At 34.8% G+C, this 26,956-nt stretch overlaps 1 protein-coding gene across 1 annotated transcript in view; it reads left to right on the top strand.

Moving 5' to 3' along the window:
- Positions 1-25,236, top strand: part of LOC150099471 (transmembrane protease serine 9-like) — a 120,662-nt gene extending 95,426 nt beyond the window's left edge. Inside the window, exons 13-20 of the mRNA XM_090404367.1 lie at positions 4,614-4,762; positions 5,158-5,377; positions 7,295-7,405; positions 10,218-10,431; positions 10,685-10,796; positions 12,392-12,557; positions 20,705-20,847; positions 25,054-25,236. Of these exons, the coding sequence (XP_090260493.1) occupies positions 4,614-4,762; positions 5,158-5,377; positions 7,295-7,405; positions 10,218-10,431; positions 10,685-10,796; positions 12,392-12,557; positions 20,705-20,847; positions 25,054-25,236 (1,298 nt within the window). The remainder of the gene's footprint in view (positions 1-4,613; positions 4,763-5,157; positions 5,378-7,294; positions 7,406-10,217; positions 10,432-10,684; positions 10,797-12,391; positions 12,558-20,704; positions 20,848-25,053) is intronic.
- The last annotated feature ends 1,720 nt before the right edge of the window (positions 25,237-26,956 follow it).

Raw genomic sequence — 26,956 nt, 5'->3', positions numbered from 1 at the left:
TAATAATAAATATATATATATATAGCAATTTGTAGTATTAACTCGGTACTGGGATATGTTCATATTTATATATACTGACTATAACCGAGACTAGAATAACAATTAAATTTATTCAGAACGCAACATGTTTCATCGGATTGTCCGACTTCTTCAGGCGTGGGAACATAGAAAGCAAGTAAACACTATAAGAAACATCGTATCACTATAAAACGACTATTACAAAATCAGTTAGCTTTGAACTGTAGCTACAGTCCGTGTTGAAGTTCTATTGTTAAGTAGCTGCGTGCGTCTGATTTCACGCGTGTACCAATATCGGATAGCAGAGCTGAAAGAGTCCGGTATAAACAAGGTCACAACCATCTACAATTCCCAGGAGTGTACAAAATCACGTGTGGCTGCGGGAAGTAATACTATGGCCAAACTGAAAAATCCATCCTCCTACGTCTAGAAGAACACCAGGGAGACATTACCTACAAAAGAACTAGAGCAAGTGCCCTGTCAAGCCATGTACTGTTTTCAGTAAGCACAAATGATGAAGGCCGTCAACATGAGATAAACTGGACAATAACCTCAAACCTTCATATATCGCTCCACCTCGTCGCTCCACCGTGACGAGGCGGAGCGACGCATAGTGAAGTCTAAGGAAATTGATATGGACCCTCATCACATAAATAATAACCTCAGCTATAATCTACCGGACTCTTTCAGCTCTGCTATCCGATATTGGCACACGCGTGAAATCAGACGCACGGAGCTGCTTAACAATAGAACTTCAACACGGACTGTAGCTGCAGTTCAAAGCTAACTGATTTTGTAATAGTCGTTTTATAGTGATACGATGTTTCTTATAGTGTTTACTTGCTTTCTATGTTCCCACGCCTGAAGAAGTCGGACAATCCGATGAAACATGTTGCGTTTTGAATAAATTTAATTGTTATTCTAGTCTCGGTTATAATCAGTATATATAAATATGAACATATATATATACAGTATATATAATGTATAGAAATTTCCCCGAATAACAGAGTGTTGGATTTGCTCATAGCATCAGAAGGGATCTCTGTCAAGAATATGACTATTTTACCACCAATTGGTGACAATGATCATGCTGTTCTTTCTTGGGAAGTATCTACTTGTATTAGAGCTCCGATTAAATCAGGCTACATGCTGAATTACAAAGCTGGAAATTATGATCAACTTAGAAGAATACTATTGGAAAGAATATCGTGAGAATAAGAGTGAGAAGAGTTATGAAATATATAAAGCTCAGGCCAGAAAAGTAACGAGTATTGTAAGAAAGGCTAAAACGGAGTATGAAAAGAAATTGGCAATGCAAGCCAAAGGCAATCCAAAAGAATTTTATCGTTATGTCGCAAGCAAAAGAAAGAATCGATGTATGTGGAAAAATATCTTTATTGAATGTAGATGGTACACGAGTGTCGGAAGCTAAGGAGATTGTTCAGTTATTGAGTGCTCACTTTGCTATGATATATCAACCAGGTTATGCAGCATGGTGGATGGTGCTACCGCTACGTTGGATGAAGAGTTACTAGGATCATGAAAATGAGGTTGAAGAGCTCATGCATAACCTGGATAAGAATTTGTCAATAGGGATAGATGGAATATCTGCCCGTTTGTTAAAGGAATATTCAGCTGAATTGACTAGGCCTTTCACACATTTGTATAACTTGAGTCTCGGCTCAGGAATGATACCACAGGAATGGAAGGAATGTATGATAGTTCCATTGCACAAGGGTGGTGCAAAAACTGACATGTCTAACTACCAACCTATTAGTATCTCTGGTGTGGTAGTGAAGATTTTAGAGTTGGTAAGAACTCGCATACAGAAATGGGTAGACAAGAATTCTATACTATGCAAGGAACAGCATGGGTTTACTAAAGGAAGATCATGTTTTAGCAATTCGCTCATGCTTTATAACAATGTTACGGCCGAGTTGGATAAAGGGAATGGATACACTATGATAATGTTGGATTTTTCTAAGACATTTGATAGGATACCACACGATAGGCTGTTGTGTAAACTGGAGAATATGGGATTGGAACATAATCCATTGACTTGGATCATGGGATGGTTGACAGACAGATATCAAAAAGTGGTATACAGTGGGTGTGAATCTGCCAGATTTAAGGTAACCAGTGGTGTACCTCAAGGTTCAGTTCTTGGGCCATTATTGTTCAATCTGTACATTAATGACATCAAGTAGGGTCTATCATCAGATTTGCAATTGTTTGCTGATGATGCCAAGATAGGCAGGGCAATCAGGGATATTACTGATATTCAGAAATTACAAAATGATTTGAATACACTGGAAATCTGGGCTAACGAAAATGGCTGTCAGTTTAATGTTAGTAATTGTAAAGTTATGCACTTTGGCGTGATTACAGTTCCAGCGGCATATTATATTAGCGGGGTTATGCTACAAGAAACTGAAGAGGCAAGGGATCTTGGCGTATTGATGGATAAGAATTTAAAGTGCAAAGGTCACATTGCAAACGTTGCAAATGCAACTCAGGGGGTAATTGGTATGTTGAAGCGAGCCTTGACATGTAAGGATAAGGAAGTAATTTTGCCTCTTTATAAGGTTTTGATAAGACCACACTTGGATTACTGTTCACAGGTTGGTTTGGTCTACCGGGTTCCAAGACGACAAAAAAGCCGTGGAAAGGGTGAAAAGAAGAATTACAAAGATTATATCCGGATAATGGGATTTAGATTATGAGGACAGATTGCGAGTATGTGGATTACAGACTCTGGTTAACAGGAGAAAGAGGAGCATTTCAACTGATGAAATTTTTCGCTATATGGAAGGCGGGGAGAGAACACGGGGGGCATCCATGGAAGTTAAGGTTGTTCTCAGTGAAGAAAGTGGTAAGAACTATGTTTTCTCCCAGAGAACAGTGAGTGAGTGAAATAATTTGCCCTTAGGGGTTAGTGAGTGCATCTAGTGTTAATGAATTCAAGGGTAGGTATGATAGATGGGTTGGGTAATTTACAGCTTCCCTCGATGAGTCCTTGACTCCCTGGAGGTCTTAGATGATGATAATAATAATAATAATAATAATAATAATAATAATAATAATAATAATAATAATAATAATAATAATAATAATAATAATAATAACAACAAAATAAATACGCTATTATTTGCAGATGATCAGGTAGTAATATCAGATAAGGAAGACAATTTACAAAGAGCAATATATAATTTAAACATTATAGTAGAACAGTTTGGAATGAAAATTTCCATAGATAAAACTAAAACAATGGCACTTTGTGGACAAACTTTAGAAGCGAAATAATTATTAATAATAAAATAATAGAACAGATAAATACTTTCAGTTATCTTGGATGTGAAATATCTTATGAAGCAGAAAAACACAAAATTAAAAACTTCAACATTTTTACAGATTATAGGCCTGATAAATAAAACACTCAACCCAAATAACAGTACAAAAAGAAACACGCTTGAAAATATACAATACTTTAGCAGTGCCCACATTATTATATGGCAGTGAAATTTGGGCAATAAACAAACAAGATAAACAAAGAATTTAAAAAAAGTGAAATGAGATTTATGAGAAGAACTGCAAAATACACATTATTAGATCAAAAAAAGGAACGAAGACATTTTAAAAGAACTGAAAACAAAATCAATGGAAGAAAAACTAAACAATTATAAACAAAAATGGGTTGAACATGTAAACCGAATGGCCAACACCCGACATCCTAAACAAATACTAAAGTATAAGCCAATTGGAAAGAGAAGGCAGGGTAGACCCCAAAAAGGGATATTGAATGGATAATGAGAGCGGAACAGACCAATATGGTCTATACCCGTAATTAGTGTCATGATAGATATATATATATATATCATAATCAATTCCCATGCCTGAAGAAGTCGGACAATCCGATGAAACATTTTGCGATTGAATAAATTTAATTTTTTTTTCTAGTTCTCGGTTCTAAGTCAGTATATATATATATATATATATATATATATACGGAAAAATATATACTGTATCAAATGTCAATAAGAGATACATAAGGAAGGGAAGCTCGGTGTTTTTCTAAACTTTGTGGTAAGACAAAAATAATAATATCAACTACTGTAATATTGCCAACGCACAGTTGCTTGGTTCTTATAAGCTTGACGAGCCATATATTCAAGCCTATTCTGCTTTGCCTAGAGATGATATTTTGGTCGGAAAGACCCGGATTCGATTCCCGTCTATGACGTGAGGAACTTTTATCTGGTTTCTTTCGACTAAAGGTGAGTTAACCGGTCTCATACGCAGGCAGAGGGTTCCCCCCCCCCCCCAGTAACTCGGGTTTTTCATCCCTCTAAAGAAACAAATGTCCCGTGAACACACACGGCTACAGTCATAAAATATAGTACGGCAGAGAAGGCAACGGGATACCACCTTGCTCATAATCATCTCTCTGGGATAGTACCGTATCGGTTACCCCTCTAACCATATGGCTGAGGGGACAGTCCATAGAGATGACATACAAATAAACATTAAGTATTTAGTTGAAAACGGTTCTCCATAAAATAAATCTGGTTTTACATTTTGTTTGTTTCTCATTTCAGGAATTACCATTTGTCGCGATTCAACAGAATCGACTACGCTTTACACAAATGGAGAATCTGTTGATCTCTATAGTCCGGGTTACCAGCAGGGAAAAAACTACACAGAAAACCTAATTTGCGTTTATGAAGTTAGATCATCGGAAGATAAAGTAAGTACATTTTTAACTTATAGGCATAAATTCTTATAAGGGTACTCATGATTTTGTAATCATATTTGGTGTGTCTGTGTGTGTGTGGAGGGGAGGGGTTTATGTTGGAAAAAAAAAACTCTTTCCAGTAGTATTTTGTCGTGTTTTCTGGAAGTATTATTGGTATTCTAACTGCATTATTTTTCCCATGACTTTTATCATGTGGCAACAATGATAATCATAATAATAATAATTATTATTATTTCATATTTTCTGAAAATAAATATACAGTTATGTGCTTTGTAAGTTACTTTATATTTTGGACTAAAATCAAAGTTTATTGTAATTTAATACTCGCAGTGTTGTAAAATAAGATATGGAAGTAAGATTGATCGATAAATTAGTCCCCTTTACAGAAAATGAAAATCACATTTCTATTCATGGATATTGAAGAAGTTACCAGATGCGAAGCGGATTGGTTAATCATCGAAACAAGAGAAACAACGAAACGATTCTGTGGCAACGCGATCCCAAGACCATTAATTATCACCGGTGGTATGGTAGAATTTCAATTTTTGACCGACATGTTGTTTAACAGACGTGGTTTTCATATTCGAGTGGAACTGACAACAGAAGGTAAGTAAAATATGATTTCTGGCTAAGTTTTTTGTATTCAAATCAAATATTTATTTATTTTTTATGTGTGTCTGGAGAGGATTAAAGTTCAGTTAATTATGATGAACACACTACTCAAATTGGAATGGCAAAAATATCATCTATAAGTCACTAGTAACTATCACAGCAATAATTGTTAAACGTTTTTTTAGTGCAATAAAAGGCAGCTAGGTGTTCACGTGGCCTGATGGTGAATATGCGGTAGTTTTTAATATATAAAAACTGAGGGGGACGACGGATATCCTCAGAAAGCTGGTATAAATATGCACACACACATTTAGATTTTTATATTAACATTATACAGTATAATTCACATAATAACAGTATTTATGTTAGATCACAGGGACTGGAAATTGATTTTATTAGCAAATTTAGTTAATTCGATGTAATAGTTTTCGATAAGTCTCTGTCTTGACACTGGCCACTTGTCTCCGGAAGTGATGACGTGTGTATCAGGGCTTTTCCATTTCAAGGTGTTTTAATTTTAAAAGTTAAACTTGAAACATATTTGTAAAGATTTTTGTCACAAAGACTTGCGAATTCTCTTTAAAACTGTGTACTTTGGCGAGGAGGCGCTGCAGTCGTGACAGAAGCAGACGACGCTTAGGACTTGATTAGCAAAGTTTCCGCTGTGTGTGGTATCCATTTTTTTTAAATGTGCCCGAAGTGAAAGAATAAGTACAACATTAGTGTTTGAAGGCAAATTATAATGTTTTTGTAGTTTCAAGAATCTTGTAAAGCAAGTTTGTGTCAAGTTTTTCAGAAATAAATAAAATCACTAGAGTTACATCAGTGAAATGCGTATGAATGTGTTCTAAAAGTATACGTATAAGCGAGCATTCATTCTGCGTAATGATCAAGACTTTCACCAGCTTTACCACTCATCACAAGTCCGAATTTTACTATATTAAATATCCCTCCATGTCTTTATTTGTAACTTAATTGATTTTCTTTAGTGAAATGCGGATTTGAAATTTAAATATCACATTTTTAATAATTTCATGACAGCGATCTTTGTGCAATATATATATATATATATATTTTTTGTTGCATGACTAAAATTTTTCCAAATCTCTTTTCTTCCTCTTGCAGTAAGGACCCTACAAGACCTTTCCACTGTACAGAATTTTGTTTAAAACACTGCATAGTGGATTATAATTGGTGTCTGCCAATTAATATATATATTTTATAGAGAAAGAGCATGAAACAGGTTTTATCTTTTAATATTTGATGATAGTACAGCTGTTGAAAATATCAACCGGATCCAGTGGATATGTTTTGAATTTCTTAAAGGTCACAAACTAATCGATATTTTAAAAAATCAGCTGAACTCTGTACGTATTTTATGATTATTTCTGTTAAAAACTGCTATTTTTTTAAACTTGTATGCAAAGCAGCGTGTGTGTGTGTGTGTGTGTGTGTGTGTGTGTGTGTGTGTGTGTGTGTGTGTGTGTGTGTGTGTGTGTGTGTGTGTGTGTGTGTGTGTGTGTGTGTGAGAGAGAGAGAGAGAGAGAGAGAGAGTTTGGGATTCCGTAAGCTCCTTTGAATTTAAGGGAACAAGTGAATGGTTTCTAATACTACGTTTCACAGTTCAGTATTTCAGCGAGCTTTTATGATCCGTGTTTTATATAATACGCTATAAAAGAAATGCGAATATTTGTCTTGATAAATGGGAAAATTTTGCAAACATCATGATGTCCCAGCCGTCACTTCATTAGAAAATTCTAATGGTAAATAAAAGGGTGAATAAAAGATATACACTCTTACAAATGAATTGTTTACTATTATCAATAAGAAATGTATTAGGCAAATTTTAACACCGACATTGATATTGCATGTCATTTTATTAATCAATTAATACTTTACTCCATATGACAGATTTGTGCAGGAATGACGAATTGGAGTGTGACAATAGAAACTGTGTTCCTGTAACTTCCACCTGTGATGGTATTGATCAATGTGGAGATGGAAGTGATGAAGCCGGATGTGGTGAGTAAAAACTTGCTTCATCTCCTCCTGTTTTCTTTGAATTAAACGAAGTATGTGAAATAAGTATAGCTGGTGGATATAGCGTTCAATCCTTACTGGGACATCTACCGGACAGCTTTAGAACAATAGCTGGCAACACTTTTCTCATGAATAAAAATTTATTGGTTTTATTTAATATCACCTGTATAATAAAATATCCCTTTACTTATACATTCTTAACTATGATAGCTTGATTAACATAAGTCCTTAACATCTCTTGAAGACTCGTGCTTTAATAAATGAGAAATATTATGGAGGTTTAAAATATGCTTGATCGGTGAGGTTAGAATGGGACACCGGAGTACAATTGCAGGTTAATATAGAGAAGGGACATGAATGGGGCTAAACCTAATGAACCAATGTACACACAGTGAAAATTAATTAACGCATAAACAACTTGGCATTATTAAACTGATTACTAATAGTATCAAATGCAAAGAAACGGAGTATACAAATAATGAAATCATGATAATAGCAAGAACTCATCTCATCAAGGTTGTAGTGCCAATGGAGACATCATAATGTGCTAACCAGGTCTTTTAATTATATTTAAAATATCAAACTTTGAAATTTAATAATTTTTTTAAATTTCTGAATGGAGGACTTCATACTTTTAATAACTTCATGATTATCTTAAACTCTAATGTGTTTTTTAACAGTAATGAAAGAAAGCAGAATGTATTCTTTTTTGGATAGGCCTCTTAGTCACCGAACAGAACTGATTAGCGTTCTCAATATGCAGGAAAAAATTCAACGCTGTAGGTATTTGCATTCTACTTCTCATCATCATCATCATTCTTCCCGGAAATGGGGCGTGTTATAAACCTTTAAAGATAGAGCAGCCCAATAGATAAGATACATGCTTGTAATGAATGACAACAAACTAAACAGCAGTATTAACATTTTTAAAAACGCGTCGGCAAACATTATAATAAACATGAACTATAAAGGTGAGGTTATCATACATTACAAAATGATAAAAGATGAAATTGTTAACATATTAAAACAGTATGACCTCGAGGTTACTTTCACGCCTCTGAAAAAGAGTTTAAACAATGCTTACGTCACCCAAACAACCTTAATACGCCTTTAACGAGACCAGGTGTTCATAAAATATTGTGCGCATGAGCATATGTTGCTTCGGAGACAAACGATATCCGGAGAAGTTTGCATGTAAGAACATATCAGATTGAGAAGAAAAGAGTACAAATTGGGCCTGACTAAGAGAAATAATCAGGTCATTTGGGATCTAACAAAAATGATGTAGAATGAATTTAATAGTTATATATGTAATATTTAAAGAAGCCTCGGAAATGACACGATGTCCAGCGCGACAAAAAAAAAAAAAAAAAAAATGAAATTATGATTCCAAACTGACTGTGGTAAGCAAACATAAAAGATACGTAAAATATAATGCACTATGCTTGGACAGATGCAAAGGGCCACAAATTAACAATGAAGTCCTTATGTGAAGTAGCAATAATTATTCTATTATTATCAGCCTTAATAACGATTCCTTTCATGCAGTTTATGTATTAAAAATTATTCTACTATTATATGTAGCAGAATCATTTAATATATATATATATATATATATATATATATATATATATATATATATATATATATATATATATATATTTATTTATTTATGAAATATTCACGCAGATCAATAAAAAGTACACTTTGACACAGACAAAGTGTAGTTTTTTAACAAAAATTTTAATTTTTGTTAAAATCTGCCAACAATAACTGCTTTACATTTCCACGAAGTCCAAAAGTGATTTATCATTGAGCTAGCTTACTCAATAATTGCATTGTGTGGCCCTCTTTTTTTTTTTTTTTTTTTTTTCTTCTCTATTTTTTGCATGCTTCTCATCGAACGTTTTCGGTGGTTTTGAAATATTCAGCAATACTTAAAAGAGCCTTTCGGTCAGTGCCTTTTTATTTTCTTTCATTATGCAAAAATGCGTTTGCTTTGTCCGTCAATTTTTCGCTTTCGACGAAAAACCAAAAGTCGTTACGTTTGCTAACTCAATAACTACACTGTGGGCTCTTTTTTTTTTTTTTTATCCTGATCTTTGTAACTTATTGGGGTGTGGAAATATTCAATAACGCTTCAAAGAGCATAATTTAGTCAGTGCTTTTATATTTTGTTTCACAGTTTTTATTTAATTTTATTTTAATTTTTTTATTATTTCTTTATTCGAGCCCGTGTAGCTCAGTGGAAGTGGTGTTTGCACTCCTCAGCGCTAAACCGCCTGAATGTAGACTTGGAGTTCAAGTGTAGTCGCTGATTAAAGGAACTTGTACTAAGTCTTTCTTTATCTTGCTCCCGAGTTAGTCGATCTCTGGGATGCGGGTTTTTTCTTCCGGAAACTCGGGTTTTTCGTTCCTTAAACTCAAGAAAATCGACCATAGAACACATACTATTTCAGACATTAAAATATTGTATTAGGGTTAGGGATCACGAGATAGCGGCACTTACTAGCCGCCTTCTTTACTGCGTAACGACTAATTAATTAGATAAGGCTAAAACGGCCTCGCCTACTCTGTATACAGGAATAAAAAGGCGTTAAATGATTTTTTTTTATTTCGTTATTTTTGTCTTAGTTTGTTTTGTTTATTTTATAGAAAAAATTCATTTTCGAGGTCCTAAGAATATCCCCTAGAACTAGTTTTACAGTTCTTTGAAAGTATATATATATATATATATATATACTGTATATATATATATATCATTTCAATGATATGAACTTTTATTCTCCTGCAGGAGGCCCTTTACCTCAAATACAGTGTGGCATTCCAGATATAGAACCGTATGTCACTGACTCCGATCGCATTGTTGGTGGTGAAGAAGCAGTTTATGGTAGTTTGCCTTGGCAAGCTGATCTTCAGAAGAAATCAATTGAACCCAATGGACATCACTGTGGGGGAACATTAATGAATGCTCAGTGGATCGTTACAGCTGGTCACTGTGTCGAAGGGTAAGTATAATGAACTTATTTTAATTAAGTGCCGTTGTTATTTTCTCCCATCACATTCAGGAAACGGTTTATTTATTTATTTTTATTAATTCTAATTGCATATTCACGCTTTCTTAACAAAATGATGAAAAAGAAAATGACTTTTCTGTTGAAATGTGATCGAACTTTAAGCTTGTGTGTTATGCATTGTTTTTTTTTCTCTCTTTTTTTCTCAATTGGGAAAATGCACTTTTTTTTTTTATATTTTTTTCAGAGGGGATCCTAAGATGTGGAGAATACATTTTGGAAATCACCCCAAATTTTCCAAGGGCGAGCACGAACAAATTCGGCAGGTTGAGAAGATCATCGTCTATTTCGGAAATGAAGTATGCCGTTTTGTTATTCATTATTCTTAAAAACATTGAATGGTTTAAACTGTAGTGGTATTAACTCTTCTGAAAGCGCACAATTTGTGAAACTAATATAGTATTACCGATACTGTAATAAGTATCGGTAATACTATATTAGTTCGAGTTAACAACTATGTACATTCCATGTCCACTTGCAGAAGTTATCAACTATCTCAAAAACAGTGAAAAATCCTTTTTACTCAAAAAATATTTTGAGATCTGAGATCAACCGGATACAAGCGAGTTCACACGTAATTAGTATATATGTTAATTAGATGAATGGTTTTGATAATGACAAGCATGTCACATTTATTAAATTCGGATATTAATTCAAGAAGTAATCGCTTCATTTGTCTGCAAACAGCTTTTTTTCAGATCAGTGAATTTCTAATCAGAAAGCACCAATAAAAGGCGAATATGTAGGGCGAGCTCAACCCGAACTCGTGTAGAGTTCATCTTTAAGTAGTGCATAAGTTACTCTCCAACAAGCAAACCTTATAAGCATCATTATAAGGCATCATTTATTATCCCTCCTTTTAATGTCCATTCTTCAATGTTACCGACGTTTATATTTGTTTTATTTTGGAAAACGGTAATTCAATGAATTTAAGAAGTGCAATTTTTTTTTAAATGACAGATTTTTAAATATCTTGTCATCCCAGAGGTAGTAGACTGCTTGAATCCTGGTCATCTTTAGAAGGAAAAATAAATCTGACTGCAGCCAATCTCTATTCTTTCATCATCAAGCAGTTTAGTGTGGTTCTGATAAGTGGTAAACAAAAATGTTGTTTCCAAATAGAACGATATACCAGTGCAGTTGCCAAGTGGTTAGCGTCTTCCTTTTCTAGCCTAGAAGCTGATTGTTCGAATCCAGCAAAGAATAGGATGTCTGTGATTGTCATCCCATCTACTTCTTTTGTGTGGAAAGAAAATGCGTAATGTTTACTGGTCAGTAGAATTGATACGAAAAGATAAAACTAATTTTGTCATTTAAATTAGTAAACAATTAAAAAAAATCATCTAACCTCTTTTTATTCCCGTATACGTGAGTAGGCGAGTCCACTTAGCCCAATCTAACTTTTGTAGACTAAGTGGGCAGTTCAATCTCCACTGGTACCCAATCAGAGATAGATGGCCCAAGGCTATCACTAATTAAGCGGTACGCAGTGAAGAGAGACGGCTCAAAAATGTGCCGCCATCTCGTAGTCCCTAACCCTAACACAATACATTTAATGTCTGAAATAATGTGGGTTCTACGGTCGATTTTCTTGAGTTTACAGGACGAAAAACCTGCTTACCCGTGTCCGAGATCGACTAACTCGGGAACCGGTCGAAAAAAGGCTTAGAAAAATTTCCTCTAGTCGCCGACTAGACTCGAAACCAAGTCTTCCTTCGTGCGGCCAAGCGCCGTGGTGTGCAAACGCCACATTCACTGAGCTACACAGGTAGTAAACAATTAATAAAATACAATTCAGAATACAGCTGCAGGTAAGTAACAAGGAAACAAACTCCTTTTATAACTTTACAATGCATTTTTACGAACTTTATAATGAACATATTGCTTTTTTCAGTCTGATCATGGGTTCTCCTTCGATCTATACAGTGACTTGGCACTGGTGAAACTGAACGCACCTGTAAGATTTACAAGCCATGTGAAGCCTGCTTGCCTTCCAACTCAAGGAACAGTTTTGTCTGAGTGGACTAAGTGTATATCATCTGGTTGGGGAAACACAAAAGGTAAATAGACTTATCAATCTAACAACACCCTTTCGTTAAAGAAATTCACTGTTTTAGAGAGTGGGTTTATATTAGGTAATACTTAATTAAAATAAGAGTTTCATTCCATCTATCCCCAGTTTGCATTTTACCATCAGTGTAATTTAAAATAGGTTATTCAATTGTTCTAAAAAAAAGCTCCCTGGGAAAAGTTTCCGTCTTCTATATTGATCTTATTATTATTCTGCTTATATTTACTAAAAATGTGAAATTCATTATAATACTTTATCAAGCAACTTTAGCAGACAATTTAAATTTCATTTAAACTTTAGCTAGATGGCAATGCAACCTAAGTTTAAATGAAATAATAAAATAAACAATGTGTGCTGATTTTTCTCGATATTTTCGAAGTAATATGAGTTGCATGCTGCTATTGTGACTTAATTATACCAGGACGTATACCTGTGACTTTCAGATTTATTAAAGAGGGAGAGCTCACCTGTGAAAAACAATTATTACTAATTATATAGTACCATGGAGTCCAAAGACAATGAAGAACGTTTATCAGGGCTTTTCAACCGAACGTATCCCCTCTCAGAAACTCACTGTTTTCGTCCCTCAACTAGGAAACCTTTCAGTAGAACACACGCTATTTACATACAAAGAATACTTAGACGCACAGGGCTAACCACCGTATCCTGCAGTTACGAAATCCAAGTATCAATTACCAATACTTTGAGCTGTTAATTTTGCCATTCTCATTTTCCTTTTCTTTTGCAGATGAACATGAGGTAATATCGCCACAGGGTAACACTATTAAATTATATAGTGATTCTACTTTCTGCATTCTGATTTGGTTTATATCGCTTCCATTTTGTACTCTTAGCCAGCATTAAAAGGCGTTTAATGCTGGCTAAGAGTACAAAATAATATATATATATATATATATATATATATATATATATATATGTTCCAATGTATATATATATATAGAAAATGTTCCAATGCCAATTTAACGGTAATCAAGTTTTGTTTCGAAGACGAGGAGGTTTATCGATTTTTTTTCATATATACTATTTTTTGCAATTACAATTCACGCATATCTAATGCTACACTTTCCATTTTACTGATTGCAGACTTATGTAGAAATTTCTTTTCTAATTTCTTATTACATTCATTTAGTTTTTTTTTTCAACTTTGCCGTCTGCTTTCCAACTTAAGTCGGAAATTAGACGGAAATTATTTTTCTTAACGTTTCTTTGGAAATGTATAGGTTGCCTGATCTTCACAATCGTGGCAGCGTCAGTGCGCCATCTAGTGGCGTGACAAGCGAAAGGCACTGAAAATATGACATACTCCTACATTCATTCTGTGTTTACCTGTTGACAACCAGAATAGACTGTATATATATATTATTGCCTGAAACAGAGTGAGTTCTATGGTCGATTGTTTGAATTGCATGGTTAAGAACTGGAATTTCAGAAAGGCCAGATATTTACTAACTCAGGAACCTGTTGAAAAATGGCCAGGAAAAAATCTCTCGTTGGCTATTGGAATTGAACCAATAATGGTCTTTTTTCAGGTGGTCTAATGCTATGGAGGAAGATGAGATTTCCAAACTGCTATACAGATACTACTGAGCATTTACATTTACCTCCTTTTAAGCTATTCCATTTTACTGCAAAATAGAAAAGGAAAAGTACATTAGACTTTGATGTACTTGAATTTTTATTTTTAAACTTTGTAATTTTCTTCTCAACTTGCAAAGCTATGCCACATAGTTTGGTGTATATCATCATCATCGACTGAAAGATGTGTTTGGATCAGCCAGTGATGTTAACTGCGCTAGGGCTCAAATTCGTACAAAGGCACAAGTAGATTCCTTGAAAAGAAACAAGAATAATCAATTATTTACTCAAACGTAAATGCATAAACATAACAAAAAAAGAATATTTGGTAGTAACCATCCTTGATTAAAATCATTTTCGATACTTTCCCAATAATTTAACTGAATTTAAAAATAATATAATTTCAAAATTTCCAGGAGTATCAGGAACAAGAAGGAGGAGTTTTTGGGCACAGATTAGTGCAACCTCGCCAAAAGGCATTAGTGACACTTGGCTGAAAGCAGATAATGCAGTTACATGGATAGAATGTGAAAGCTTTATTATTTTCAGGGAAGATAGAAAAGAGAATGATGATACTAGTGATGATAGCAGATGAATTGCAGCCATTGGGGATAGGGGAAAGGTGGCTGTTCATTTGAGAATAGTCTGGTGTGAGATCAAGGCTAGTAAGACAAAATATACAGTTGAATTTTGCTCATAGTCAATTGAGTTCCACAGATGGTGGTCTAGAAGACATGCATCACCAAATTAGCACAATGAGTACAGATCCATTGATTATTATGGACTTCAACTCTGGAGATATAAACTGGAAGGAAGAAAGAGCACATGGCAGAAAGGAAATGGAATTTATACACCTAATCAGAGATAATTACTTGAGGTAGCATGTGATGGAGAGGACTATTAGTGTGAGACTATTGGACCTGCTCATAGTACGAGAAGAGCTACCCATAACCAAGGTGGCCGCATTGCTTCGATTCGCGAATGTGACCATACGGTTTGGCCATGCAAGACCGTAATACATGACGAATATTCTTTCAAGAAGGATACATGTGGAACTACAGAGCAAGTGATTAAGACAAGCTTAGGAGGAAGCTTAAATCTGTGTCACCGCATAAAACACTATATGGTAAGTATGTTAGTAGAGCATGGGAGATAGTCAAGGGTCATCTAAAGGAATCAATATTAAATTGTATACTTCAGGTTGGAGTTAGATAGATGAATAATATCATTAAGCATAAGCTGCACAAGAAGAAAATGATGTGGAGGTTACATAAGGATACATTTGGCCAGCAAACCCATGAACAGTACTAGGCGCAGGCAACAACAGTGACCAGCATAGAAAGGAAGGCAAAATCCAATTATGATAAGAATCTCGCCGAGCAGAACAAAAGGAAATCCTAAAGAGCTCTTTCCTTAAGTGGCAAGTAAGAGGAAGAATTACTATGAAGATTAATCTTGATGACTGATGATGGTCACGACTTGCCAGAAGCAGACAAAATAGTGTGAGTCTCAGTGCCTACTTTGAAAGGGTATATCATCCAAGTCAAGTTACTGCTTTAACATATGTGACAGACACTAATGCGGGTAACAGGGATGGATGAATTGGAGGTTCTTAGTATATTGCAGAATATCAATGTAAATACAGCTATGAACTTAAATGGGATATCAACTCGGTTTTTCAAGAATGTGCAAGGGAACTGGCAATACCTCTGATTATGCTCTTTAATTTAAGTTCTCGGCTGTGGTAGAGATCCAAGGGAGTGAAAAGCAGGCAAAATAATTCCCTTGCATAAGAGAGGTTCGAAGACCGCAGAAGGAAATTATAGACCAACCAGTATCTCAGGAGAAGTGGTAAAAGTACTAGAAAAATTGGTCAAAAAGAGAATTCAAGAATAAGTAGATAGAAATACAATACTGTGTGAGGGTCAAGACGGCTTTGTGAAGGGTGTTTCACGCCTTTCTAATTTACTAACTTTTTATAATACAGTTGGATAAAGTAAATTGTTAACCGATGATTCCGCTTGATTTTGCAAAAGGCATTTGACAGAATTCCACATGGAACTCTGTTACGCAAATTAGAACAATGGGGATGGATATGACACTGGTTATATGGATGAGAGGTGGCTGATGGACAGATATCAAAAAGTAGTATATAAAAGGACGGAATCAAGGCAAAAAGGTGACTAATATGCCGTAAGGTTACCTGCTGGGACCACTACTGTTTCATTTGTACATAAATGATATAGGAAATAACCTGAAAGGAAATATTCAATTGTTTGTTGATAGTACAAAATTAGTTAGAGTAATAATTATTCAAGGTGATGTGGAGCGCTTGCAGGATAAATTAGATAGGCTATTCGTATAGGCAAACATTAATGGGTATCACTTTAATGTGAAGAAATATAATGTTATGCATTTTAAGATAAATACATTACAATCTGTGTACCACATGATGGACTGTACTCGAGAAAATAGATGAAGCTAGAGTTTCAGGAGCGGTGGTAGACAGAGAGTTAATGTTTACAGGACATATGACAAATATATCCCATAGGATTACTCGACTATTCAAGAACACATTTACGATTAGAAATAAGTAAGTTGTTATTCCTCTTTTATGACGTCTTGATATGTTACATCTGGATTACTGTGCGCAGATCTGGGTTTCTGGGGACGAGGGAGCAATGGAGAAGATTCAGAGGCGAGCAACCGAGATGATGAATTGTCCGTGGAATGTTCCCTATAAGAATAAGTTAAGGTTGTGTGGATTGCAGAGGTCTGGTTGATAGGCGAAAAAGAGGGGATATTATATAATCTTATAAATCCCTGTAACAAACATTTAAGTTACAGGGATTTATAAGATTATTGCAGGATAATGTTTCAGCACTTGGCTAGAGCGGCTAGAACAAGGGATCATCCCTTGTTCTAGCCGCTCTAACCACACCTTTATTCAACTTAGTAAGGGTCGATTTTTTACTTGTAGAGTTGTGAAATAGTGGAATGAATTAATAGGATCTAGGAGAGGAACGACAGATTATGTGGACTGTTTGGGTCTCCTGCGATGAGTCTTCGGACTCCATGGGGGTGGTGTTCGTATTTTTGTTTTACTTTTTTTTATTGATCTCTCAAATATTTACATACATACAATGATCATCTTGAGTAACATTCATTATATTTTTTTACAAGGTTCAGCACTAAGTTGTACATATAATGATATTTCAATAACAATGACGATAACACAGTCCCTCCGCTACTCTTTTAAATAACAATCACATCAACAACACATTATACAGTTCAAAGCCACACAAGCTGCACAACACCACATGCTGCAGTTTACTATCTTTTTTTTCAAAGTTTGAGAAAGTGTGATTATACAACAGTATTTACACATATGCAATTAAAATATTATATTTCTAATTTTTACAATTATACAATGTAAACTCATTAGTTACATAATTTTTTTAATAATGAGAATTACGTGTAGATGAGTGAGTATAATAATAATAATAATAATTTTTTCTTACATATGATACATATTATTACATACATTTGATTACATATGATACAACATTACATACACTTGTTTACATACGATACGTATATAACATGCGTTTGATTACATTTGGTACATACTTTTTTTTATCTTGTATGGGATGTACTTTCTCAGCTTTCATCATCGAATATTACTTGTAAGCTTATCTGAGGATGACGCAAGTTAGTTATTATTTATTGGTTTGTTTACTGTGTTGGGAAGGCACAAACCTATTAAACGAAATCAAATCTATGTTTAATAGGTTTGATTTCCACTGCAGCCGTTGATTGAGAAACTCGCGCGCACACGCACGCACGCACGCGATAACTTAGAATGTCTTGATGCGTTGCCGAACTGGAAGTCTGAACGAATATATTGTGTTTCATTGCGTTTGTATGGTATTTTGGGTGCATGTTTCTTGCTCATAGCATGTCCTTAGAGCTCTTTTCAGGCTATTGTAGTTTGTAAGGTTTCTGTATTCAAAAGGTAATTTGTTTATCATGTCTGGGGTGTAGAAGTTTCGCGTGGCCTTTCCGTAGTGATTATTGTATTTATATGTGATATAATTAGTTGTCTGAGGTCTTGTTATACGGTATGTATTTCTAACTGTTCTGTAGTTGGCATCGAAATAATCTTTTAGGAAAGTTGCATAGTGACAAAATGTTTTGCTGTCAGTATTTTGTGTTCTGACAATGCAGTGTATATAAAGTCGTTATTGTCTCTTTGTTCCCAAAGATAAGTTTTATCATTTTGTACTGTAATGACATTAATCTATTTAGTTTGTAGGGGAATACAAACTAAATAAATTGTTGCATAGTGCTTAGTATGTTAGTGTTTTTAGGCGTGTGGGAACAATGTCTTTTAACCTGCAGAATTTGCCAGTTATTATTCGCAGTTTGTTGTGTAGATGGTTTATGTGGCTATTCCAATTCATATCTGCATCGAAGTAAATTCCAAGGTATCGTATTGTTTCAACCTGAGTGGTTGTAGTGGTTTTACTATCTGTGTGTTTTTTTATGTTGGAGAGTGAATGTTGGATGGTTATATATTTGATATCAACTGGGCGAGTCGGTGGATTTCTGAATATTATTAAATTTGTCTTATCTGAGTTTAGGTGTATGGAGTTTTTCTTGAGTCAGTCTGTTATCAGATTTATGTCATGTTGCAGATTTCTTTGGGCTATGCTTGTGTTATTATGGATGGATATTATCGCAGTATCGTCTGCGTATTGGAATATCCTACCTTTGAGAGTTAGCTGATTAATATCGTGCGTGTAAATGTTGAATAGAGTTGGGGAGAGTACAGCTCCCTGTGGTACTCCACAGGTTGCTGATAGCTCTCTACTTCAGTTTGACCCGATACGTGTGACATGCTTTCTATTTGGAAGGTAGTTTGTAAACCACCTGTGCAGAGGCCCGTCTATTCCAACATGCCACAGCTTTTCGAACAAGGTTTGATGTGTGAGTGTATCAAATGCTTTAGTTAGATCAATAAAGACTACCATGACAATTTTGTTTCTTTCTAAGCCGATATTAATTAATTTCGTCTGTAAAGTCTTCCAAGAGAAACTGTTCCCTTATTTTTCTGAAAACCATATTGTGTTTTGATAATAATATGAAAGGTCTCTGTATATGCTGTGAGTTTCTTCAGTATGATCCGCTCCATAATTTGATTGATAATTGGTAATGTTGCTATGGGCCTGCTGATTAAATTTCTATTTTCATGTTTGTATATGAGTGTGATTATGGCAGTCTTTAACATACATGATATCTGTCCTGTTTTAAATATTTTATTTATTAGTTTTAGTAGGATAGGACTTAAACCAGTTGCATGTTGCTTTATATCTTTAGGTCTAATACCATCAACTCCTGGGCCTTTGTTTGGTTTGATTTGATGTATTGCTGAGAGAAGTTCTACTTCTTTTATGGTTGGGAACCATAATGTCTGTTTTGATTGTGGTCCAAGTGGAGGGTCTCGTTTTGTGATTGGGGAAATATTTCTGTGAAGTTCTTGGATGGAGTCTGCAAAGTATTGGTTATAGTCATTTCCTAGTTGTCGGATAGGTTTTGCGTCGTTCATGAAGCTGTGTTTTATGGTTTTGGAGGCGGTGGTGTTGGGAGAACAATCTAGCATCCTGTTGATCAGATGCCAGGTTTGTTTTATGTTGTTTGTGCTGAGGTTAATTTGTCTCTGCAGTATTTTCTTTTTTGCATCTCTGATTTGTGTTGTAAGACGATTCCTTGTTATCTTATATTCAGTTTTTAAAGTTGTGTTATTTGGATATCGCTTTAATTCTTTCCATGAAGCGTCCTTTCTGTGTATTTCTAGAATTACGTTTTATGTTATCCAAGGAGTTTGGGTTGTTTTTGGATGAATCCTGACTTTCTTTGCTGCTTTCTTGTATATTTCCTCCAGAATGAGTTTAATGTTTGATGCCAAGTCTGATGCCAAGTCTGCTAAGTCTGATGCCAAGTGTTCCCAGTCGGTTTTTCCTTATTTCGTGGTTGACTCTTTCTTCGTCTATTATTGTTTTCTGTCGCTTTTCTTCTGTGGGACATTGCATGGATATTGTTTTGGTGTGCAGGTTTAGAGCGTTGAAGTAATGGTCTGCTGCTTTGCACTTTATGACTGATGCAGTGTAACTGTTTGGTGGTGCTCGGACGTTTATATGATCTAGGCAGGAACTAGTGGTAATATTTCCGAATATTTCTTCTCTAGTACATGATGTTATTGTTGGTATTAGGTATACATGGATAGCGTGTCTAGGTATTGTACAGTGTTGTTCTGGTTTACGTTTGCAATATTTATGTTTATGTCACCGATTTTACTAGACGATATTTTACTAGATGATACTTACGTTTTTTCCAGAATGATATATACTACACTGAAAATAATACTTATTTCATTACTTTTACGTTTGTTTTGATATTATAAATCCACTATTTTAATGTAAATAATATCTATAACAACCACATGGATTTTTTTGTAATTTCAATAAATTCCATTCTAAGGATCGGGATCTAGCGATGTGTTAAAGCAAGCTATGATGAAAATACATCCTGGAAGTCATTGCAATCAGACCTATCCTGCACCTTTTACGGAAGAAACAATGCTTTGTGTCGCAAACTTGGAAGATAATTATGGAGCGTGCTATGTAAGTATATTTAATTCTAAAACGAATTTGCTTATCAAAGAATATTTTGTATTACCTTACTACAATATACGAGAAGTATAATGCATACTATTACTTTTTTAGTAAATATGTGAATCTGTTAAGGCCTTTTATTATTCCCCAGAGGTGGTTGGCAAGGTGATTTTTAACATTAACTAAAACAAAAGATCAATGACTAGTCAATCTGTACCAAGGCTATTGGTATAGATTGACTAGTTTGTTGACCAACGACTATCATTTAATCCAAAGTTATTCAGGAACAAGAGTATAGCAGAAGACTGTTGCATCTTATTGTGTGGTTCGTAACACTGTATTATTTTTTGGAATAGCGTGAGTTCTTCGGTTGATTTCTTTGAGTTGTGGGCTTAAACCGGAATGTTCGGAAGAAAACCTCTACTTTTCTCCCCAAAATAAATTAACTTGTCAATATGTTGAATTTTTTCTTGACAATTATTTATAAGACTATTATATTTTTTTATAATACTTTTTATTACACTTTTTGGAAATCTTGCTGACAAAAGGAATCGTAATTGCACTGATGTATTGGACGTCATCACATTGTCTACAGGGTGTTCGGGATAAATTTGACAGTTTCGTAAGGAAAAAGAAAATCTTCTTCGTATCTATTAAATTTAATGAATTGACAAAAAAACATTACAGGCAGAGTTAATTACAATACTATCAACAAGATTTACTCAAAATAACCACCATTAGCATCGATCACAGCTTCAATTCTGCTTCGGAACCTCGAACAAGCTGATGCTACAGTCTCCCTGGGAAGGGCCGCAAAAACTGTTTTAATTTTATCCATTAACTGGGCTTTTGTATTACTGGAAGTGCGATTGGTGTCTTTTTCAACTGCGCCCCATACAAAATAATCCATGGGGTTAAGGTCTGGGGAGTTTGGAGGCCAAACATTTGGACTGGTGAAGTCGTAGAAATTTTCAGACAACCATTTTTGACTTTTCCCAGAGGTGTGGCAAGGGGCCGAATCCTGCTGCCATACATACGGCCTACCATTGGCTACCCTTGTTATCCAGGGCTTGACTACAGTTAGCAACTCCACGAACAAAGCCCGAATTCCAATGCCAGGGTTCTTCAACACCTGTTCCTGCAGATTTGCGAGGAATTCTGCTGTACGAACGCAATCAGATCGTCTGCTAGGGATCTTTCTTCTTGCTACATCCTCGTAGTCACCATTGCAAGTCTCTAGTTCATGCCTGATTGTTTTTACTGTATTCAGGGAGCATTGGGCAGCAGTCGTAATATCCTTATTTTGATGGCGGGCACGAATCATCATGATACAAGTTATTCTCTTCCATGATTCAGGTGGGTTCCAGCTATCCATCCTTTCTGACATCTTGTATATGAATGAAGAAGGGTCCAAACTTTTAAATGAAGAGAAGTGTGTGTTAATACATGTAACTTACGGAAAAATATAATTAATTATAAATATGTCAAATTTATCCCGAACACCCTGTATGTGGTATATCAGTAAAGGGAATCTTGTTATAGAGTCTTTTTGGGTAACCATTTAAAGAAAGTTCTCTGGATATTGTAGTTAATTCCGATAGTAAGTCATCCTTGTCTGTGGTATACTGTATAGCTCTTTTCTTGAGACTATGGATAACGCTAAGTTTCTGAGCTATGTGATGAGCTGAGTTGAAATGGAGGTAACGTCCAGTATTATGTAGGTTTTCTGTACACAGATAGGTTGATACTATTATTGGTTTGTTTCTTTATTAAAATGTCAAGGAATGGCAGTTTTTCATCTTTTTCCATTTCTAATGTGAATTTGATGGTATTATGGAAACTATTTATTTGGTTCAGGTAATTCATTAGTTCTTCTTTCCTATCATCCCAAATGATAAAGATGTCATCTACATATCTGTACCAAATTTTCGGTTTTGGAATGATCTGGGATAAGATTTTTTTCTCTAGATCTTCCATGAATAAGTCAGCACAAGGAGGTGAGAGGGGGCTACCCATGGCTAATCCAGTGAGTTGTTTGTAGATCGTTTTTTGCCAAATAAAATAGTTAGAAGTTAAACAGTGATTGAACAAAGTAGTGATGTTTCTTGGGAACAAGTTGTCTAAGATGTTGATGACTTCAACCACTGGAATGTTAGTAAACAAAGATGTAATGTTCAGGTTTGCTAGTATATCCTCTTCAAAGATAGGGATGTTTTTTATTTTATCTATAAAATGTTTTGAGTTTTTAATATAAGTATCCGAGACGTGAATGTGTTGTTGTAAAATCTTCGCAAGATACTTGGACAGTTGGTAAGTGGGAGAATAGATTCCATCAACTATTGGACGTAATGGTATACCTTCTTTATGAATTTTTGGAAGGCCATACAATCTAGGAGTTAGTGAGTGCATTGATTTTAGCTTTCTTATTACTTCTATAGGGCCAGTTATTCATTCCACGTAATAATTCATTGGTGTCATTATGGATTTTTGTGGTAGGATCTCTACTGAGAACTTCATATACAGACCTGTCAGATAATAGATTTTTAATTTTTTTTTCATAATCTTTAGTATTTAATATAGCTGTACATAAGATCAGAGTGGCATTCAAGCCAATCAACACTATTTGGAAATTGTTAAGATCACCGAAAGATCCTCACCCATTCTACAAGTACTGTGGAGTATATAATATATCTTGCTCATGTGGTATTAGTTACGTGGGTCAGACCTCTAGAAGCTTTGAAACGAGAAAGAAAGAACACATAGGATATGTCAGAAATAACAGAGAAGACAAGACATTTCTGGCCTTTCATGCCACTTTGCCTCCACTAACCATCACATTGAGTGGGATAAGAGCCTTATGCCATACATAGAAGATAACTACCATTCAAGAACCTTTAAAGAAGCAGCTACAGTCGCCCGTAAAACTGAAAACCTAAACAAGAATCAAGGTTTAACCTTACCAGAAATTTGGAAAACTTTTATCAGATCATTAAACATCAAAGAAATGAACTTTCATAACAATTACGTCATGAGCCATAACGAATAAATCACATTAACGAGACACGGGCATTGTCATGCACAATACCAATTTTTGTATGAATTAGAACCATCAGTTATAACCTAGTTTGTAACCTTCATTTTAGCTTACTAGTTTGTATTCCCTGAGGATGCCAATAGAAAAATTTGCGAAAAATGTAGGAGGATAAAATAAAGCTACTTGACAAAGATTATACAAAAAAAGTGTAATAGTATTCTAACTTGTCAATAGTTTTTATTCTGATATCTTTAGATCCCTTATTAATTAATATGTTAGAACGTTAAAGTACTTATCCATGGAATATATACTGGTAAAAAACACCATATTTTTAGCTGTTTTGGTAGTAATTCTTAAACCTTTCATGAATACTTCCTTACCCAATGCAATTCAGTAGAATTGCAATTTTGTTGTATGATGCATGTCGACATTTTCATTTCCGCCTGTTTATTAATTCATATAATTAGAGTAATTCATTTCTTTCCCCTTAAATTCTATTCAATATCCGAAAAAATTAATTTACGTAAATAAAATAAATCTCCTCTAAGGATTTCCCAAAATTATCTGTTATCCCTAACGAACTTTTTAAAGACAAATGGGCAGCCAATCTTTATCATTCACTCCTTTAAAGATAGTAAACCGAAATCATCAATGAAATCATCATTATTCTAACAACATCTATTAGAAACGCATATAAGGTAAAGGGAGAACAAACTATTAGGTTAATCAGATGAAATCTATGTGATAACTAAATTTCAAATATTTAGTTGAAAAAAAAAAGGTTTCAAGGAGTTTGTGTAAAAAATATGTGGGAAAAGAGGTAAAGTAAATAATTGCAATAATATACATTCGTAAGTTTAAGAATTTTTGTTCCTAGAATGCAGTTGCTATTTTTTTCAGGCGATACTGTGGAAAACTGTAATGTCATACAAATTTGTTAATTTAAAAGAACAACAAAAGATAGGAGGAACAATTTAATGATATAACCTCAAATTAGAGAGACTTATGAGAAAAGGTAATTAATAGCGTTGTTAATTTTAGTTATAATATAAGCAATGGCTTCCGAAATTAGATATGCGAAATATATATGCATGTACTGACATTTGTATTCTAAATGAAAACAATATTTTTAATAATAGGACTGTGTTCTCTCATTTCAAGTGTATTATTTTATTCTGCAGGGAGACAGCGGAGGACCTCTAGTGTGCAAAGACGATAAAAATAGGTGGACTTTGCACGGAGTTGTGAGTTTTGGTACGCAGTTGTATGTGCATGGTGGGCTTTGTGGACTTTCTCCAACAGTTTATGCCAGAGTAGCTACCAAAGTTGATTGGATCAATGACATGATAAAGATGTACAGCTAATTACTGTTTTGTTACTTCCGTGAATAGTTTTATACGTCATTTAGAAATTCTGTTAATATGTGCAATAAAATGCTGAAAATGTTACTAATAAAATGTATTATGTTGATATTTGTGTGATATTATGTGTAACAGTGGGGACTCCCGCGATTACTGTTTTGATTCCATGGAGCTTTTAATAATAAAAATAATCATTTCATTCTTTTAAGAATTAGTCATTAGTCGTTGAAGAAATAATTTCTTCTCTCTCTCTCTCTCTCTCTCTCTCTCTCTCTCTCTCTCTCTCTCTATTCGTCTAGTCTAGTTGGTGATTATAACTTTGCTAAGCAAAGTTTTAATCAGCAACCTCACAACTAGGTATTTTGAGCTCAGAAATATGCTAATTATATTTTTCATCTTCAATGCCTCTTGAGTTTTAAGACAGTTTGTTTACAAACAATAAAGATGCAATACTTATTTTTTCATAATATTCTTGGGTACTGCGCCCGGGAAAGGAGAATTTCCCACACGCAATACAGAAAAATATTATTATACTCTTGGCTCTTTAAAATTTATAAAAATGACACACATGTATAGATGTGTGTCATTTCTGTAGCTAAAACTAATACACTGAATGAACCCACATTTTATATTGAGACTTTGGAGGGCATGGAGAGATGAATTCTGCGAAAACAAAAATTAATACCATGCAAATTTTATTGTGCGTACGTGACAACAGCGCCACCAGTTCCACTTAAAAAGGGATTGGGAACGTTCAGGCAGTAATTTGAATGACTGACGAATTGTGCTCAATATGCGTCCTACCTTGTCTCAGCGCTTTCTTATTAAGTTGTTTTACCTTAAACAGTGTAATGTCGTAGCGGCCCTTCGGAATTTAGAAGGTTTCATAACCTGCGTACAGGTCCTATGTCAGCTGTAGCACTGAGAGCTATGATTAAGAAGTTTGAAGAAACTGAATCACTAGGAGTTTGACCTGGCAGAGGACGGAAAGCAGTGCAAGAAGAGACAGTAACAGACGTGGCTACTGCGGTGTTCGACGACACAGGGACCAGTACTGGTCCAAGGGCTCGTGCCATAGCTCACACACGTGATATGGCTTATGGTACAGTCTGGAAAATCTTACGGAAATCGCTTACACCGTCGAAATGTTATTATTCCATTTTATCTGCCTTTAATGTAATTATCCGTTTGTTTTCGGCTCCCCAGCGCCAAAATTTCCCCTATCAGAGACTTTTGGTATTAAATCTTTTTTTTTTCGCGGAAATTATCTCCCCATTTCTTCAAAAGTCGCATTATAAAATTTGGTCTCTTTCCGTTTATTGGTTTTAGCTACAGATGCCCCCAAACAGGGAAAGTTATTTTATGGCCACCCTGTATATTTAACTTGTTCACGCTTTTATATTTACACGAAGGCATACGTTTTCGTTTCAATGGTTTTTAAGCAGAGTTATTTGTAAATTGGCGGTATGGTTGTATGCATAGATCTCTTGCAAACAAGCCGTGCGTTTGAATCGTGCTGTGGTCTGCAAGTTTGAATGTTTTTAGGTGGTGGATGATTTTGGTTACCTGGTGTCGATCGTTCTGTTGATTAGAGGCCTGAAATGGTGAAAAAAAGTCTTTGGAATAACGAAATTAATCTAATTAACTCATCCAAAGTTCTTTGTCTGTAGGTTTCACATAAAAAATAAACCAAAATATGGCTTGATTTAATCATACAATATTC

This window comes from Typopeltis vanoorti, chromosome 14, assembly GCF_054136105.1.
Source record: "Typopeltis vanoorti isolate ZY-2024b chromosome 14, IOZ_Tvanoo_1.0, whole genome shotgun sequence".
Classification (NCBI taxonomy): domain Eukaryota; kingdom Metazoa; phylum Arthropoda; class Arachnida; order Uropygi; family Thelyphonidae; genus Typopeltis; species Typopeltis vanoorti.
Note: the sequence above shows the minus strand (reverse complement) of the source record. Positions and strands in the feature narration are given on the sequence as shown.